General features: G+C 46.8%; 1 protein-coding gene across 3 annotated transcripts in view; it reads left to right on the top strand.

The window, feature by feature from the left end:
• The window catches only part of LOC119598600 (serine/arginine repetitive matrix protein 2-like), an 82,247-nt gene that overhangs the window by 62,276 nt on the left and 4,971 nt on the right, over positions 1–15,000 (top strand). The window contains exons 5-9 of one of the 3 annotated variants that reach the window (XM_037948266.1): positions 2,489–6,359; positions 8,015–8,455; positions 9,263–13,209; positions 13,900–14,025; positions 14,722–14,875. In XM_037948266.1, the coding sequence (XP_037804194.1) occupies positions 2,489–6,359; positions 8,015–8,455; positions 9,263–13,209; positions 13,900–14,025; positions 14,722–14,875 (8,539 nt within the window). The remainder of the gene's footprint in view (positions 1–2,488; positions 6,360–8,014; positions 8,456–9,262; positions 13,210–13,899; positions 14,026–14,721; positions 14,876–15,000) is intronic. The other 2 variants (XM_037948267.1, XM_037948268.1) reach the window with 2 other exon arrangements.

The raw sequence follows: 15,000 nt of genomic DNA, 5'->3' as shown, positions 1-15,000 counted from the left end.
TGTTGCATGTTATCTTCGTGATATTTTTCTGTGTTCTGTCTGTTTATTTTCATAGGAGAGAGAGAGAGAGAGAGAGAGAGAGAGAGAGAGAGAGAGAGAGAGAGAGAGAGAGAGAGAGAGAGAGAGAGAGAGAGAGAGAGAGAGAGAGAGAGAGAGAGAGAGAGAGAGAGAGAGAGAGAGAGAGACCAAGAAAGAGAGAGAGAGAGAGAGCGCGAAAGAGCGACGAGGAAGGGCGCCTGGGAAGTTCACATTCCACAGGTGCGGGCGTGTGAGATGGGCGTTTTGCAGAGCTGCCATTATGTGCGTCTGTGTGCGCGTCTGTGATTGTGTGTACGTGTTTGGGTTTGTTTGTTTGTTTTCGGTTTGAGATTGCTTTTGAGGCTGATTTTTTGTATGTGATTGAAGATGCGCGATTGTTTGTGTGTGTGTGTGTGTGTGTGTGTGTGTGTGTGTGTGTGTGTGTGGTGTGTGTGTGTGTGTGTGTGTGTGTGTGTGTAGTGTTGTATATTATATATGCGTGTGTATGTATTTGTATGTATGTATGTGTATGTATGTATGTATGTTTGTATATATGTATATATGTATGCATTTATGTATGTAAGTATGTATATATTTGTACGGCCGAACACTTGTTCATGCGTGTACATGAGTAACTGTGCGCGTGTGTACTGCCTATGCATGTGTACGTGTCCGCGTGTGTAAGTGTGCGCGTGTGTACTGCCTGTGCATGTGTAGGTGTAGGCGTGTGTACGTGTGCGCGTGTGTACGTGTGCGCGTGTGTACATGTGCGCGTGTGTAAGTGTGCGCAAGGTAACACCTAACAAGGGAATGTACAGGAAATTCGCTCTTATGATCTTCCCGTGAGAGTTTTAGAGTTTTTTTTTCTTCTTTTTTTCTAGAGCGTTTCCTTTGTCCTTTCTCTCCCTCCCCCTCCCCCCCCTCTACTCCCTCCTTCCTTCCCCCTCTCCTTCCTTCCTCCCTTTCCCCTCCCCCCTCTCCCCCCTCCCTCCCTCACCCCTCCTTCGCGCATTCCTTCTCGCCACAACAGTGAGGGGGAGGGAGGGGTGGGGTGAGGGGGGGAAGGGAGGGAGAAGACGTGACTGTGGGGGAGGGTGAAGGTAATGTGTGTGTGTGTGTGAGAGAGAGAGAGAGAGAGAGAGAGAGAGAGAGAGAGAGAGAGAGAGGAGAGAGAGAGAGAGAGAGAGAGAGAGAGAGAGAGAGAGAGAGAGAGAGAGAGAGAGAGAGAGAGAGAGAGAGAGAGAGAGAGAGAGAAGAGAGAGAGAGAGAGAGAGAGAGAGAGAGAGAGAGAGAGAGGAGAGAGAGAGGAGAGAGAGAGAGAGAGAGAGAGAGAGAGAGAGAGAGAGAAAGATATATATATATATATATATATATATAAATATATATATATATATATATATATATATATATATATATATATAGAGAGAGAGAGAGAGAGAGAGAGAGCAAGAGAGAGAGAGAGCAAGATTGAGAGAGAGAGAAGGTGGGGGGAGGGAGGGAGGGAAGGAGGGAGGGAGAGAGGGAGGGAGATAAGAGAGAGAGAGAGAAGAGAGAGGAGTAGAGAGAGAGAGAGAGAAGAGAGAAAAGAGAGAGAAAGAGAAATAGAGAGAGAAGAAGAAGAAGAAGAGATAGAAAGAGAAAGAGAGAAGAGAGAAGAGAGAAGAGAGCGAGAGAGAGAAAGAAAGAGAGAGAAGAGATGGATAGATAGATAGATAGACAGAGAGAGAGAGAGAAGGAGAGAGAGAGAGATAAAGAGATAGATAGAGTTAGAGAGAGACAGAGAAAGAGAGAGATTATCAAAAGACTGTAGGTACTAGTCTACCTAAATATAAACAACGTAAAGATATGCAATTAGTTCGGGAGATAATGAAACGTTAGTAAACACAAATTCACAGAGAATACTAAACTAGCTGGAAAAAGGTCATTCGCAGAGGTCAGAGAAGGTCACCATGTCGTATCTTGCACAGTTTTGCAACGATAAAATAACTGGACATGATTTACGCACGGGTTTGTTTTCTTGTGTTTATTTTATCTTGTGTTTTATCTTATCGCCTGTCTGTTCCTTCTCTCTTTTTCTCCTTCTTTTCTGTGTTCCTTTGTCTATCTGTCTGTTTGTCTCTATTTATTTCTCTCTCTCTCTCTTTATCGCTTTCTCTCCCCAATCTCCTTTGTTTTCCTCATTCCCTTCTCTCTCTGTGTTGCAACTCAATGCAAAACACTTCCCCATTGTCCTTCCCCTTCCTTCTTCCCTCCCTCCTTCCCCCACGGGTTCCCGGCTTCCCTCCCTTCCTCCTTCTCTCCCTGTCTCCTTCTTTCACTCCCTGCTTCTCTCCTTCTCTTTCGGTCCTCATGCTTTTCACCCTCCTTCCCTCAAGGTCTAGCAGCTTCTTTCCCTCCCCTCCCTCCCTTCCTCCCTCCCTCCCTCCCCAACGCTCCCATCCTGCCCGCGCTGATCGCTCTCCCTCCGCAGGTGGCGCTCACGAGACTCGACCACTCGTACCAGAAGGGCAAGGCATCGGTAGGACGCAGCGGGGCCCTCAGTCATCGACGTCCGCCCTCCAGGGGATCTCGCAGCTCAAGGAGGTCCTCGGCTGACAGTCTCCATCTGCTTCTTGACCAGCAGGAAGTGGAGGAGGACCTGGTGGTGCCCAGGGTGGTGAATATCGAGGTACAGCTCGAAAACAGTAGCAAGGAAGAAGAGGACGCACGGAAGAAGTCCCGAATCGAGGACGATCCCCCGAGTGCGAGCAGAAAGAGCGAGGCAAGGCCGAGCTTTTCAGAGGAGAAGAACGAGGTTCCTACGCCCTCGAGCGCCAAGGCAGAGGAGGATAGAGCGTGGGAAGGAAGCTGCTGCAGCAGCGTTGACCACAGAAGCGAGATCAGAAGGAGGCTCTTCGAGAGTCGTCACCGAAGGTCAGGTGCTCTTGTAGGAGGATCGAACCCTCTGCTCAATCACTTTTCCTCCGAGGCTGAGGAATCCTACAGGAGAATAAAAGAGGAGGTGACAAGGCTCGCGGCGAAGAGGAGATCCTCAAGCGACATCAGCGGCTCACGGCCTCCGAGTGAGAGTGAAGCCACACACGACCACAAGCAACAGCTCAGGCGGTGGAGTGAAGAGCGAGACTCATCCTTCCTCGAATCTGCCAGCGTCACCCTTGGACGAGAAGGCGAAGACAACCGATCCTCCTCCGAGGCCGACGTTGTCATCAGCGACAGAGAAAGCATAGCTGACTCCGGCCTCGTCAACCGGCGGACGGTCATCACCATCAACGAGAAGAAGAGCAAGTCGGCGACCAGCCTCACCCCCGAGGACTCGACGCCTCTGTGGATCAGGGACCTCCAGACCCGACGCTCGCTGCGCTTGGGAGGGAAGGACGAGGCCGCTTCCAACTCGAGGGTCATCCCCATCCACATCGACCCTGACTTTGATGGCGGGATAAATGTATCAATCGTAAGCCAACCGGACCCATCACGGCGAGACAGCACGTCGCGTATGTATGTGCGCCAAAGTGACTCTGAGAACCGTCCTTCCAGAGCCAGCGCCTTCAACGTCAGGAGGACGATCGAGAAGAGGCAGATCCAGCAGGAAAGACGCGAGAGGAAAGCTCTGAGAGAACAGATCAGAGAGCAGCTTAGAAGTCTCTCCGAGGGACGAGAGCGTAAGGATTCCTCAGGAAGCCACGGGTCGTCTGTCCACCTCAGCCAGAACTCGGTGAGGTCCAAGTCTATGAGCTCACTGGACCAGGACGACGACTTTCGAAGTGAATCCCCATTGTTCAAAGTCCAGTCCAGTCCGACGCTCGAAAAGGAGAAAGAGGGAGTCCGCAGCTACCTATTTGGTGCAACAAATCTCACAGAAAGTGGCGAGTCATCCTGTGCAGGAATTCCTAAAACCAAGGAGGAACCGAAAGTCATCAGGAGAGAAAGAGACAACACAGAGTGTGGTAGTGGCGAATGCAAGGAAGTACAAGAACGGCCCAAGACGTATGCTTTTGAACGTCCAGATCTCTGGCAGTGGACTCAGTCGTGGGATTCTCTCAAAACTGCCCAGCAAGAAGTGAGAGAAACAAAGTCTAGGTCTGTCAGCAAGTCTGTGGATTCTGTTCAAGGTTCTAACAAAGAAGGTAGTCGTTTGTCGTGCCAAGAAAGTGCTTCATCACTTAGAAATTCTAAAAGGGATAAAAAAATCAAGAAAGCAGGAAAAACTGAGCAAAACGTACCCAACAGAATAGCGGATGTGAAAGATCCTCCAGAAGCAGATTGTTCATTCATTTCTCCTCGGAAAGAGTCGGAACACTGTGAAAAGGAATCTCTCGCCTCAGTAGAGCAGTTGGATCCGCCAGAAGCTTCTGCTCGGCCTGTTCCGCCTCCCAGAAGAAAGAAGCTTAGTCTGTCCGCAGGTCACATCACGCTGGAGGCTGAAGAGAAGCCCAACTGGATCCGCCTGGCGAAGGAGCGCCGGAGCCTTCGATCCACCAGGCAGGTAGAGGATCTATCGGATCGAGCCTCAACCACCGCCAGCAAGGAGCCAGAGTGGGTTGCTCGAGCCAGGAAGAAGCTTGAGGCCTTGAATGTGACACTCACAAGCACCACAGACTTTAATTCTGTGAGCTCCCATGTCACGGAGTCATCTTCTGCCTGGAGTCGTGGTGGTTTGGATGCTCTGGATGATCTGAGGGAGGAAACGTCACGGATCGGTGAAGAACTGGCAGTGGAAGCTTCTGCTAGAGTGAACGAGGATCTTGGGATTAAGGATTCTTCCAGAATGATAGAACACAACACAGAACGTTCCCGGGAACCTTCGGCAGAAAGGCCAAGGGTCTCATTTGATGCATCTTCTGTGGATGCTTCAGAAACAGCAGATTCCAGCCGCAGATATCGCACGCGGAAGTCACAGAAAGATGAAGTTCGCTTTGGGGACTTGAAACACGACTGGGGTGGTGTTCAGAGCAAGTCTTCCAAGAACACTGGAGGAAAACAAAAAGAGATGCGGTTTGGGGAGATTCAGGTAAAGGAGACGCTGCAGGAGCCTCCTTCGCCAGAAAAATCAAAGGAAATGAGGTTTGGAGATCACATGAAATCCCAGCCAAGCCAGAAGACCCAGAACCATTCGAGTTCAGCTTCAGGGACGCGGCCAGTGATGCGCTTTGGGGATACGCCATTGAATCTGTTCCCGGCACCAGAAGCCAAAGTTAACCAGAACAGCTCCAAGTTTGAGTCCATTGCTGGTCCAGATCCCACCAAAATGACAGCTGAACAGCTCAACCAAAATGTCGAGGAGTATGATTTCCCAATCCCCACAGGCAAAGAAGATGCAAGTGAGCTAATGCGATTCCTGGAGGAAAGCTTAAGGAAGACAGAAGTAGTCCCAGAAGTTGTGACCGTTGACGACCATCGACCGAAGCCCAAGAGCATCCTGAAGAGGAGGTCGGTGGAGAACGTTCTGCACGAGCTGAAGCGGGAAGAGAAATGCGAGTGGCTCCAAAAGGTAGAGCACCGGAAGAGCGCGTCGTTTGACTGGGACTCTGTAGGTAAGGGAGCGGAGGCGAGCTTGGACACTGGTCACACCCGACACTCCGGGTCACACCACAAGCCCAATAGAGACCACCATAGCCAACATCCAATAGATCTGATGAATAACAACAGCAGTAATAACAATTTCAATAACTTTCACAATAAACAGTTACATGATAACCTAACCACCACAACAGCACCAACAATGGCAACTAATGGCAGCTTCTTTAATGTTAAACTCCGGCATGTCTCATCTAACAAGCGCGAACAACCATCACTCACTAACGACCACACGCTTCGCTTCCACCTTGAGCAGTTGCAATACAGGCGGTCACATGGTACAGCTGACACACATGCTGAGGACATGGGGGATGTCCCCTGCAGGGCCTCGCAAGGACAAAGAGGCATCAGGAGAGGGTCAAGGGGCGGTGACAGCCACGGTTCCTCTTCAGCCTCCAGCCAGGAATCTCTCTCAGACACAGGAGGAGGAGGAGGAGGAGAAGGAGGAAGAGCTGTGGGTCATTATCGCACAGGGGAAGAAGAGGAGGAAGAGTTGGGGAGAAGAGAAGAGAAAAAGGAAGAAGTGAGAAGAAGGTCGACTAGCAGGAACAGTATCCAAGTCTTAGAGAATGGCAAGGCAAGAAGAGACAGAAGCAGAGCCGAATCAAAGAGAGAGAGAGACTTTAAAAGGTGCGAAAAGGAAGAGAAGGAGGAGCAGATGGAGGGAAAAAGAGACACGAGATTAAGGGAAGTCCTCCATAGGGTCTCAGATCCTCCTGCTTCATCTTGGGGTTCCTGCAGGACTGGAAGAAGCTTCAGTGCAACAGGTGGGTTGGGCAAGCATTATTAATATTTCTTGATAGATATGTGTTTGTGTGTGCATGTAATGTTTGCATTTTTTTTGTGTGTGTGTGTTTGTATATTCGTATGTGTATACTTGTAAGTGCGCTTATCTTTGCGAGTGTGTGTATGTATATATGATAGTTCACTTCTTAAATTTATAGGCACATGCAGCTATTCATATGTGTTTATGTGAACTTTAGTGTTTAGTTTGTGTCTGTAAAATGTTTGAAAATGTTTTTGTTTTTAGAGTGAATGGCCATTTAAACATACTTTTGTAAGAAAGTCATGTTAGTCATGAATGCCATGTATATATGATTTTTGGTATGTGAAACTAATGTCAGACATTTTATTATAACAAAGCTTTATGTAACTATGCTAACACAGACTGAGTCTACAGCAATACCCTCAAAATTCAGACTCATAACACAAGAATCTAACAAATAACAAGAGAATAACATTACAAACAAGCACCGTGCTCGTAGCTGTTCTTGTAACAAAGCTATGGGACAAATCACTGGATCTTTCCCAATGTAACTCAGCATAACAGATGTTCCAATCTGTTTCAGCACTGGTACGCTCAGCCCTGCTAACCCGCCTTACTAACCGTCCTGGTCCTGCCTGCCTTCACTAGTGCTACAGCCTCACCCTGCCGTCCCTGCCAATAGAGGATGTTCCTCTAGTGTGTAAACCCTTACATGTCTCCTTCGGGGATCAGCTTCACATGCTCCGGACGTTGCCTTAAAATAGGGATTCCCTAAAACAAAAACCTTGTATGGCCTTTCTTGTACATAAAGGGAACACAGGCCAAGAGGTCTAAGGCCCATCTCCTTTGCCGACCTGTCTACCCTCCCTACTCCCTACCCATATAGACATTTTGGTGATCAAATACATGTAGGCCATTTTTCTTTAACGTACATATGGTAATGAAGGTCAGGGAGAGAATCTGTTATTAACATGATTTTGTATGAGGACATTGTGAGAAAGGAACATTATTTGTGATGAATTTGTGACAAGTAAACTACTTGAACACTATGTGTGAGTATGGAAAATGCATGTAAGAATGCTTAACATGTAAGCATGTGTTGTATCCATAACATAGATTCTAACAAAGAGAAAGAGATTGTGAAAGAGAAAGGAATAGAGGGTATGAAAGACTGCATTGCTTTTAAAACTGCAAAAATGGTGTTTCCTAAGTGAAAATACGAAAACACATTTACTAGTGGAAGTGAAAAGGCTTGGCAGTGTGCTATATCTCTGAAAGATTTTAATAAGGGAAGTGGCAAATGGAAAGTCTGAGGAATGCTATAAATAATCCTATATGTAGTCAGTATAAGATCTCACGCTAGTAGGACCTCATCCACTTAAACCTACCAGTGATGATGATGTGATGAATCATGTTACTGTGGCACATTGGGGTAGATTTTTCTCCCTGCGAAGTTGAACATATCAACCTTAAGTGCATGTTAGCATGAAACAAAAGGCGTGAGACATGTTATGCCATAATCTGTTTGGTTTAGGAAAGGAACCATGTAATGACATTGCTAAGAAGACTTGTGAGTCTGGACGTCACTTTAGCAACCGAACCTCACGAAACGGTCGCCTATTGAGGTTTTACCGAACTTGATATTGACAATTGCAGAGCTACACGAATCCGTCCAAGTCTCTTCTGAGTCGTCGTTAGTCTCAAGACCGGACCAGGAGGACCACCTTTCCACTTCTCTGCAAGAAGACTGCAGCCAAAGAAAGGATCGGATTTCAGAAACAGTCAACGAAATCACAAATGAAAAGAACGCTGTGTCGGAACCATCACCAAACGACCATGCTTCCGATGTCCAAGATTCGACCCAAAAAAGTTTGGATCCTCATTCCCCTGAGGCTTCAGTGCCTGCTGTCCTTACACCCCCAGTTGAGGAAGAAGTCGACCTAGGAAAGGAAAGTCACAAGAGCGAGGAAGTCCCCCCAAGGGAAGTAATAAATATAGGATCTCAGCAAGGACTAACAACACAAAAAAACACACCACATAAAACTTACATCGCTTCCTATCATCTAACGTCACTGTCATCATACAAGAGCTTTCCAGGTAAGGATGTGATGTTTCTCTGCATGGGGTAATAGGTTTGTAAATACATGGTGGTCGTGGAACTCTGTTTTATATTCTTTTATTTTGTTTGAGTAGCTTGCTTGAGAAGTACCTAAGACAGTGTACTTCCAGGCATTTATTGAAATGGAAATGGAAAAGACAAGGGAAAGAAATTAAACCTAAAGGCTATGACTATGACTAAAAGTAATCTGTGATGCAGTACTGTACAGAAGTCAGTAAGTTAGTGGAAGTAAGATTGCAACATTTCCTTCGTCTTTTCTTTTTCAAAAACAAAATGGATGTAAATAAGCTTTTAGTGATAAAAAAAATGATTTGAAGAATACGTATGAATAAATATCATATGCTGATGATGTAGACTTTTTCTTTTCTTTTCTGCTCTGTAATATTGCTTTCATACTTTCTAAAGACTGTTACAACAAGCTTTTACAATCACGAAGTAACTTTAACTTTTCAGGCTGCGTCTTATTTAAATACTTTTGATCATTTGAAAGTCCAAGAGCTATGCTTGCTTTTCTGGCATCTAATATCATGCCAAAGATCTTTTATTCATTTATACACAGAGGAAGTACAAACAGATTGTTATTGAGCCTTTATTCCTTTATCCCAGTCCATTTATTTGTTTATCTGAGATTTGGTTGTGTCCGTTCTTCAACACAGGAAATGAGGTTTGTTGTATGTGCATCAAAGCTTCACTGAGTACTGGCATGATGTACCGAAATATCCATCTCTATATTATTCCTTTTCATTTCCATCTCCATACTTTACCAATTTACCTCATTTCCCCAGACGCCCCAACCGCCTCCTCTCCCGCCCCGGGTGAGCAGGGTGACTCCCCCGCCCAGGCCCCCAAAGAACGAAGATCTTCAGGCGCCGACAAGGAGGTCCAGTCTTCCGGCACCTTCGTCTCACAGCACACAATGGAGATCCAGGGAGCGAAGTCTCCAGCGAAGGTCTTCAGCTTCACCTTCAGTCCCACTCAGACCACACGACCAGAGACAGTCCTTGCAGACTTCGAAGGTCCTTCCATAATTCCAGCAAGTGTTCGTGAGGAGGTGGAGGTGGAGAAAGAGGAGGTGGGAGAAGAGGAGGAGAGGGAGGAGGAGGTTTCTCGCAAAGTGCAGGAGAAGAACATTCATAGGAGTGACGGCAGGAGAGTTTTCACAATAGTGACGAATCCTAATGATGTGAGAAAGAACATTGAGAAGAGCAACACCAGCGTCTCCCCTGCAGCTGAAGGCTCATCAAGCAAGTCCAGAAACATCAAGATAAATATTCAGAATGAGAAAACGGTGAGCTCGAAGTCTCCAGAAATTCCAGCGAAGCCTTCCTGGATGAAGCTTGTGACCCAGAACCTTTCCAACAGCAGTGAGAGGCGAAGGTCAGAGGACAAAGTTCACGATGGAAGTTCCTCAAAGATGAAGGTTCAGCAAGTAACTGTAGAAGTTGTGGATGATGAAGAGCCACGAAAACGTAGGTCAGCGAAGGAAGATGAAAGGAGAAGAAGCAGTTTGATGGAATGGGAAGCACTGCAGCGACAGAGGCTTGAAGATGAGGAAAGGAATCGCATAAACAAGAACCTGTCAATGAAACCAGTTTCAACAAAAATCAAGGAGTTAGTCAAAATGCATGGGAGTTTCATGTCTATGTTTAGTAAGGACAAGAAAACTGACATTAATGGCACAGTTGATGGGAAGGATGACATTGTTTTCCGCAAAGTGACATCGGAAAACTCAAGCTATGAATTAAACAACGAAGCAGTGAAAGACACCACAGTTCCTATGAAATCTCCTTATATAGTCAGAAAGTTACTCTCACCCGTGAAACAGCCAATCCCTCAGGAGGTGACGCCTCCCCAGCGGTTAAGTCGGAAGGATGCAGCTAAGGGCACTCCATCCTCTCACAAGAGTCCACGCGTTTCACGGAGGGACAACTCCAGATCAAGGTTGGCTGAAGGAAGGAGGGATGCTTCTCCTCACAAGTCTGTGTCAGAAAATAACAGAGAGTCAGTGAATATGAATGGTCATCATAGACACGCCTCTAGTTCACCATCCTCCAGATACAGGAAAACTTCTACAAAAGACTCATCTTTAGAATCCACAAGCAGGAGCAGGGACAGAGAATCCTCAACAAGACCCAGCAGAGTTTCACAGTCACCATCTAGAAATCCTGAAGTGAAGGCGAGACACAAAGACGCAGCTCACACCCCCAAGTCACCAAGAAAGGCTTCGGCATCAGTCGACTTAGAAGAGAAATCCAGAACGAATCCACCTTCAAAGGAAGGAAGGGTGAAAGAACTAAAGTCACAAAGGGAAGAGTATGACGCAAATGGAGAGGTGAGTGACGGCTCAAATTCCTTTAGCTACGAGAGAAGGAGGAGCGAAGGAAGATCCAGTATAAAGGATCCCCAGAAGAGGAAGGAATGGCTCAACAGGATGCTCAACACCATTTCTTCCGATCACCTCTCGGTCTTAGAAGACAAGGACCAGATGAGCAGCGAGAATCACCTTCAGCCACCTCCGAGTCCAAGGAAAACGCATGACAGACAATTGGATATAAAAGACGTTCCTAGTGCTGAACTGAAAGATTCTGCTTCTCTTGACCCTCCAGCTTCCTCGTCTCCTGCTCCCACTCCCCCAGCCAGAAAGTCCTCCTCAAAGGGCTTGAGTGCTGACCCCCTCACCTCCACTCCTAATAAACCTAAATTCACATCTTCGTATCTCTCCTCTCATCCTGTGCCATCCAGTCCGCTGTCTCCTATCAAGCCTGCAGTGCCGAATAAACCAGCTAGCGTGATCTTAAGCAAACCCTCTGTTGTGGCCTCGGATGTTCCCACTTCCTCTGCCAAGCTCAGTCCTTCCCTTCCTGACACCCCCAGCTCTCTCAGATCCTCTTTGAGGGACACCCTTCAGTCTGATTCTTCATACCGCCGGGGACCAGTGAGTCTCTCCTCCATCTTAGGCGATCAGTCCTCACGCTCGTCCTCGAGAACCTCTACCCCCCTCACCTCGCCCAGAGCCACTCCCGAGCGGGTCATCAAGAAGGACTCTCTCGACCAAGTTCCTAAACTCGATGTGATTCCTGAGTCATCTTTGAGATCTTCAGTTTTAAATACTCCAGAGTCAGTTGGTAAGGCCTCGGAACCTGTCTTAAGATCCCCTGAGTTGGCCTTAAAAGCCCCAGAGTCTGTTTTAAGGGCTTCTGAGGCAGTGCTAAGAACTGCAGAAACATTTACATCTGCCACAGAAACAACCTTGAGGACTGCAGACTCGGATTTGAAAGCTCCAGAATCCGTTTTAAGAGCCTCAGACTCAAGAACACCAGAGTCTGTCTCAAGAGCGTCAGAGTCAGTTCCTAGAGCTTCTGCGGTAGTTTCGAGAGCATCCGATTCAGTGCTTAGGTTGTCCGGGAGAAGATCGGACCCTTTGTGTGGCGAGGACCAAAAAGAGAACATTGCACCAAGTCCGAGCCCCGTGAGATGTACTGACGCCAAAGCCAACAAAGTTATGGAAGAAGGAAGGACGAGTAGCAATTTCTCACCTTCTTCCTATAGATCTTCTTTTAGATTAAGAGAGAGGAGCGAGGAGAGAAGGGAAGAAGACAAAAAAGTAAGTGCAAAGAATAATGCTAATAGTTCTTGGCGTCCCACATCATATAAACCTTTCACCTTTGGGAAGCCATCAGTAACACTGAAGGCTATGACAACAGGTGTAGATCCACAAAGAGTGTCTACATCTAAGAACTCAAACACAAAGAGAGAACAAAAAACAGACACTTTCACTTCACAAAATTTACATACCCACACTGTGTCAGAAGAGACAAAGGCCATTAATAGAAAGACTAGTAGAACAGAAACTAATTTATCGTCGCCTGAGAAAAAGGAAGATCAAATATCAAAAAGGTTTTCGGCCGAGAGGAAATCCTTGCGCTCAAGAATTAGTACAAATGATTTGCAGAAAACAGAGAACAAGACAACAAAAAGTTACGACGACAAAGCATCCTCTTCCCCAGGGCCTTCATCCACATTCACAAGGTACTCGAAGGATCGCACATCCCTGAGGTCTCGCGAGTTATCCGAGAGGTCGACTCCTGACAGGGACAGCAGCGGCCCTGTGTCCCTCTCCTCCATCCTGACGAGGGACGTGGCCCCGAGAACGAGCACGGACGAAGAGCCGAGGGACTTCCAGTTCAAGCCGAACCTGTCCTTCTCAGACGAGCTCAACGACATCACGCTCAAGTACCGCAAAGACCTTACGACGCGACGACCCTCTTCCGACGCGACCCACGACGACGACGACGACGACGACGACGTGTTCAGCCGCAACGACCCGACCCGAGGCTCCAGCGTCGAGCCCGAATCGAAGGAGCCGTCGCCCGCGAGGGAGACCAAACCCAAGGGCCGCGAAAGGAGAACGAACAAGGACGGCGCGACCCACACCCCAGGCCGGGCCTCGAAGGAGAGCTCGCCTGCGCCGAAGGGCCTGCCGAAGTCGTCTTCGTCGAGCGGCTCCTCCAGCAGGCCCAAGACCACGAAGCTTGTGCGGAGGAACTCGAGCCTGAAGCGAAGCCGACCCGAAGAAGCTGGGGCGACTTCGAGGACCACGGCCAAGAAGGAGAGGAAGGACTCCGAGGACGACCCGGCTGACCTCAAGAGCGAGTCGATCGTGCAGGATCCGTCGGGCTGGACCAAGACCAAGACCACCGTCAGAAGGGCGAGGCTCGGGTCCTTCGAAAAGGTAGAGAGAGATAAAAGTAAACATTGTAAAGATACTAACACAAGATAGTAAATGTAAAGTAATAGGTGAAACACAACAAATTCAAAAATACAAGTTAAATACAAAGATACACGAAAGAAGAAATAAAAGAACGAATACTTAGAACTATTTGATATAAAGATAAATAACGGCAAAAAAAAAAAAAAAAAAAAAAAGGCATGTTAGTAGTATTTTTCTCTTTTTATTTATAATTAATGAGGAGATGCATTTGATAGCTTGCTGATGATTAAAGACAGTTTGACAGATAATGAATGATATTTATCTGGTTATTGATTAATAATTGACAGGATTAACTGATGTAACTGATATCTGATAAGGATTAATCAATACTGAAGAATTCTGATAATGATTAAATGAGAATTGACAATTTGATGATTATTAATCGATAATGAATAGGTTCATGATGATGGTTGACAATAAACAGGTTAGTGATGATAACTGGTAACTGATAGGTTATCAATAATAATCAGTCAATTAACAGGATGATAATTAAAGATAATGAAGTATACGGTTTCTTGCCATTGTATATTTTCCCGACACAGCACCATAACAACCCACCTACCAAGACCCACACCAACTACAACCATAACGTCAACCAGAACCCTAAACCAGAACGAAGGACGTAGTAAAACGACCCCTTTTATTCTTCAGACACGCCAGATTGCGAGGACAAGCAGCGGGAGGAACAAAAAGGAGAAGACCTTTAAGATGGACGCCTCGAAGCAGCTGGAGGAGTGGGCCGCTGGGACGAAGGTGCAAGGGAAACTCATGAAAAAGGTGCGTCGTCTTGAGAGAAAACGAATATAGATATAGATATAGATTTAGATATGGATATAGAAGTGTATATTATTTGAAATATAGATAAAATAGATTTAGATATGGATATAGATGTATATATAGATAGAGATATAGATAAAGGTGGATAGAAGTGGATAGTGTATGGGAGAGTGGGTTGCTGAAACGAAGGTGCAGGGGACACTCATCAAAATGGCACTTCGTCTTGAGAGAAAACGGATGTAGATATAGATATAGATATCGATTTAAATACGGATATAGATGTGTACATTGGTGTAGATATAGGTAAAGATGGATAACGGTGCTTCATCTTGAGAGAAATTGGAGTTGGATGTAGATGTCGATGTAGACAGAGATATAGGTAGATAAGTAGATAGAGGCGGGCAGAGTATTAGAGAAAGAGAGAGGGGGGGATGGGATGAGGAATCAGGGGTCAGGGGTTAGAGGGAGAGAGAAAGAAGAAGAGAAAGAGAAAGAGAAAAAAGAAAGAGAAAATGACAGAAGAGAAAGAGAAAGAGAAAGAGAAAGAGAAGGCGAAAGAGGAGGAGAAAGAGAAAAAGACAGAGAAAGAGGAAGACAGAAACAGACAAAGAAAGAGAGAAAGAGAAAAAGAAAGAAAGAAAGAAAAGAGAAGCACAGACACACAGCATTAACCACCCTTAACCCTTTCGCTTCCAGGAGGGCCAGAGGTTCAGCCACGAGACGGAGGAGGAGGTGAAGGGCGGCCAGAGGACCAGCAAGAGCGTCGTCAGGAGGGTCGTCCGCCGTGGGTCCCGGAGGCTGTCTGGAGGAGGAGAGCTTCTGACGGAGACCAAGGAGACGTCTTCGGCAGGTAAGGAGGGAGAGAGGGAAGGAGGAAGGGGGGGGGGGAGGAAGGAGAGAGAGAGAAGGGGGAGGGGGAGAGGAAGGAGGGATGGAAGGAGTAAGGAGGATGGGTGGATGGAGGGAGGGAGGGAG

Source organism: Penaeus monodon, chromosome 41 (assembly GCF_015228065.2).
Source record: "Penaeus monodon isolate SGIC_2016 chromosome 41, NSTDA_Pmon_1, whole genome shotgun sequence".
NCBI classification, from domain to species: domain Eukaryota; kingdom Metazoa; phylum Arthropoda; class Malacostraca; order Decapoda; family Penaeidae; genus Penaeus; species Penaeus monodon.
This window is presented reverse-complemented; position numbering and strand designations above follow the sequence as displayed.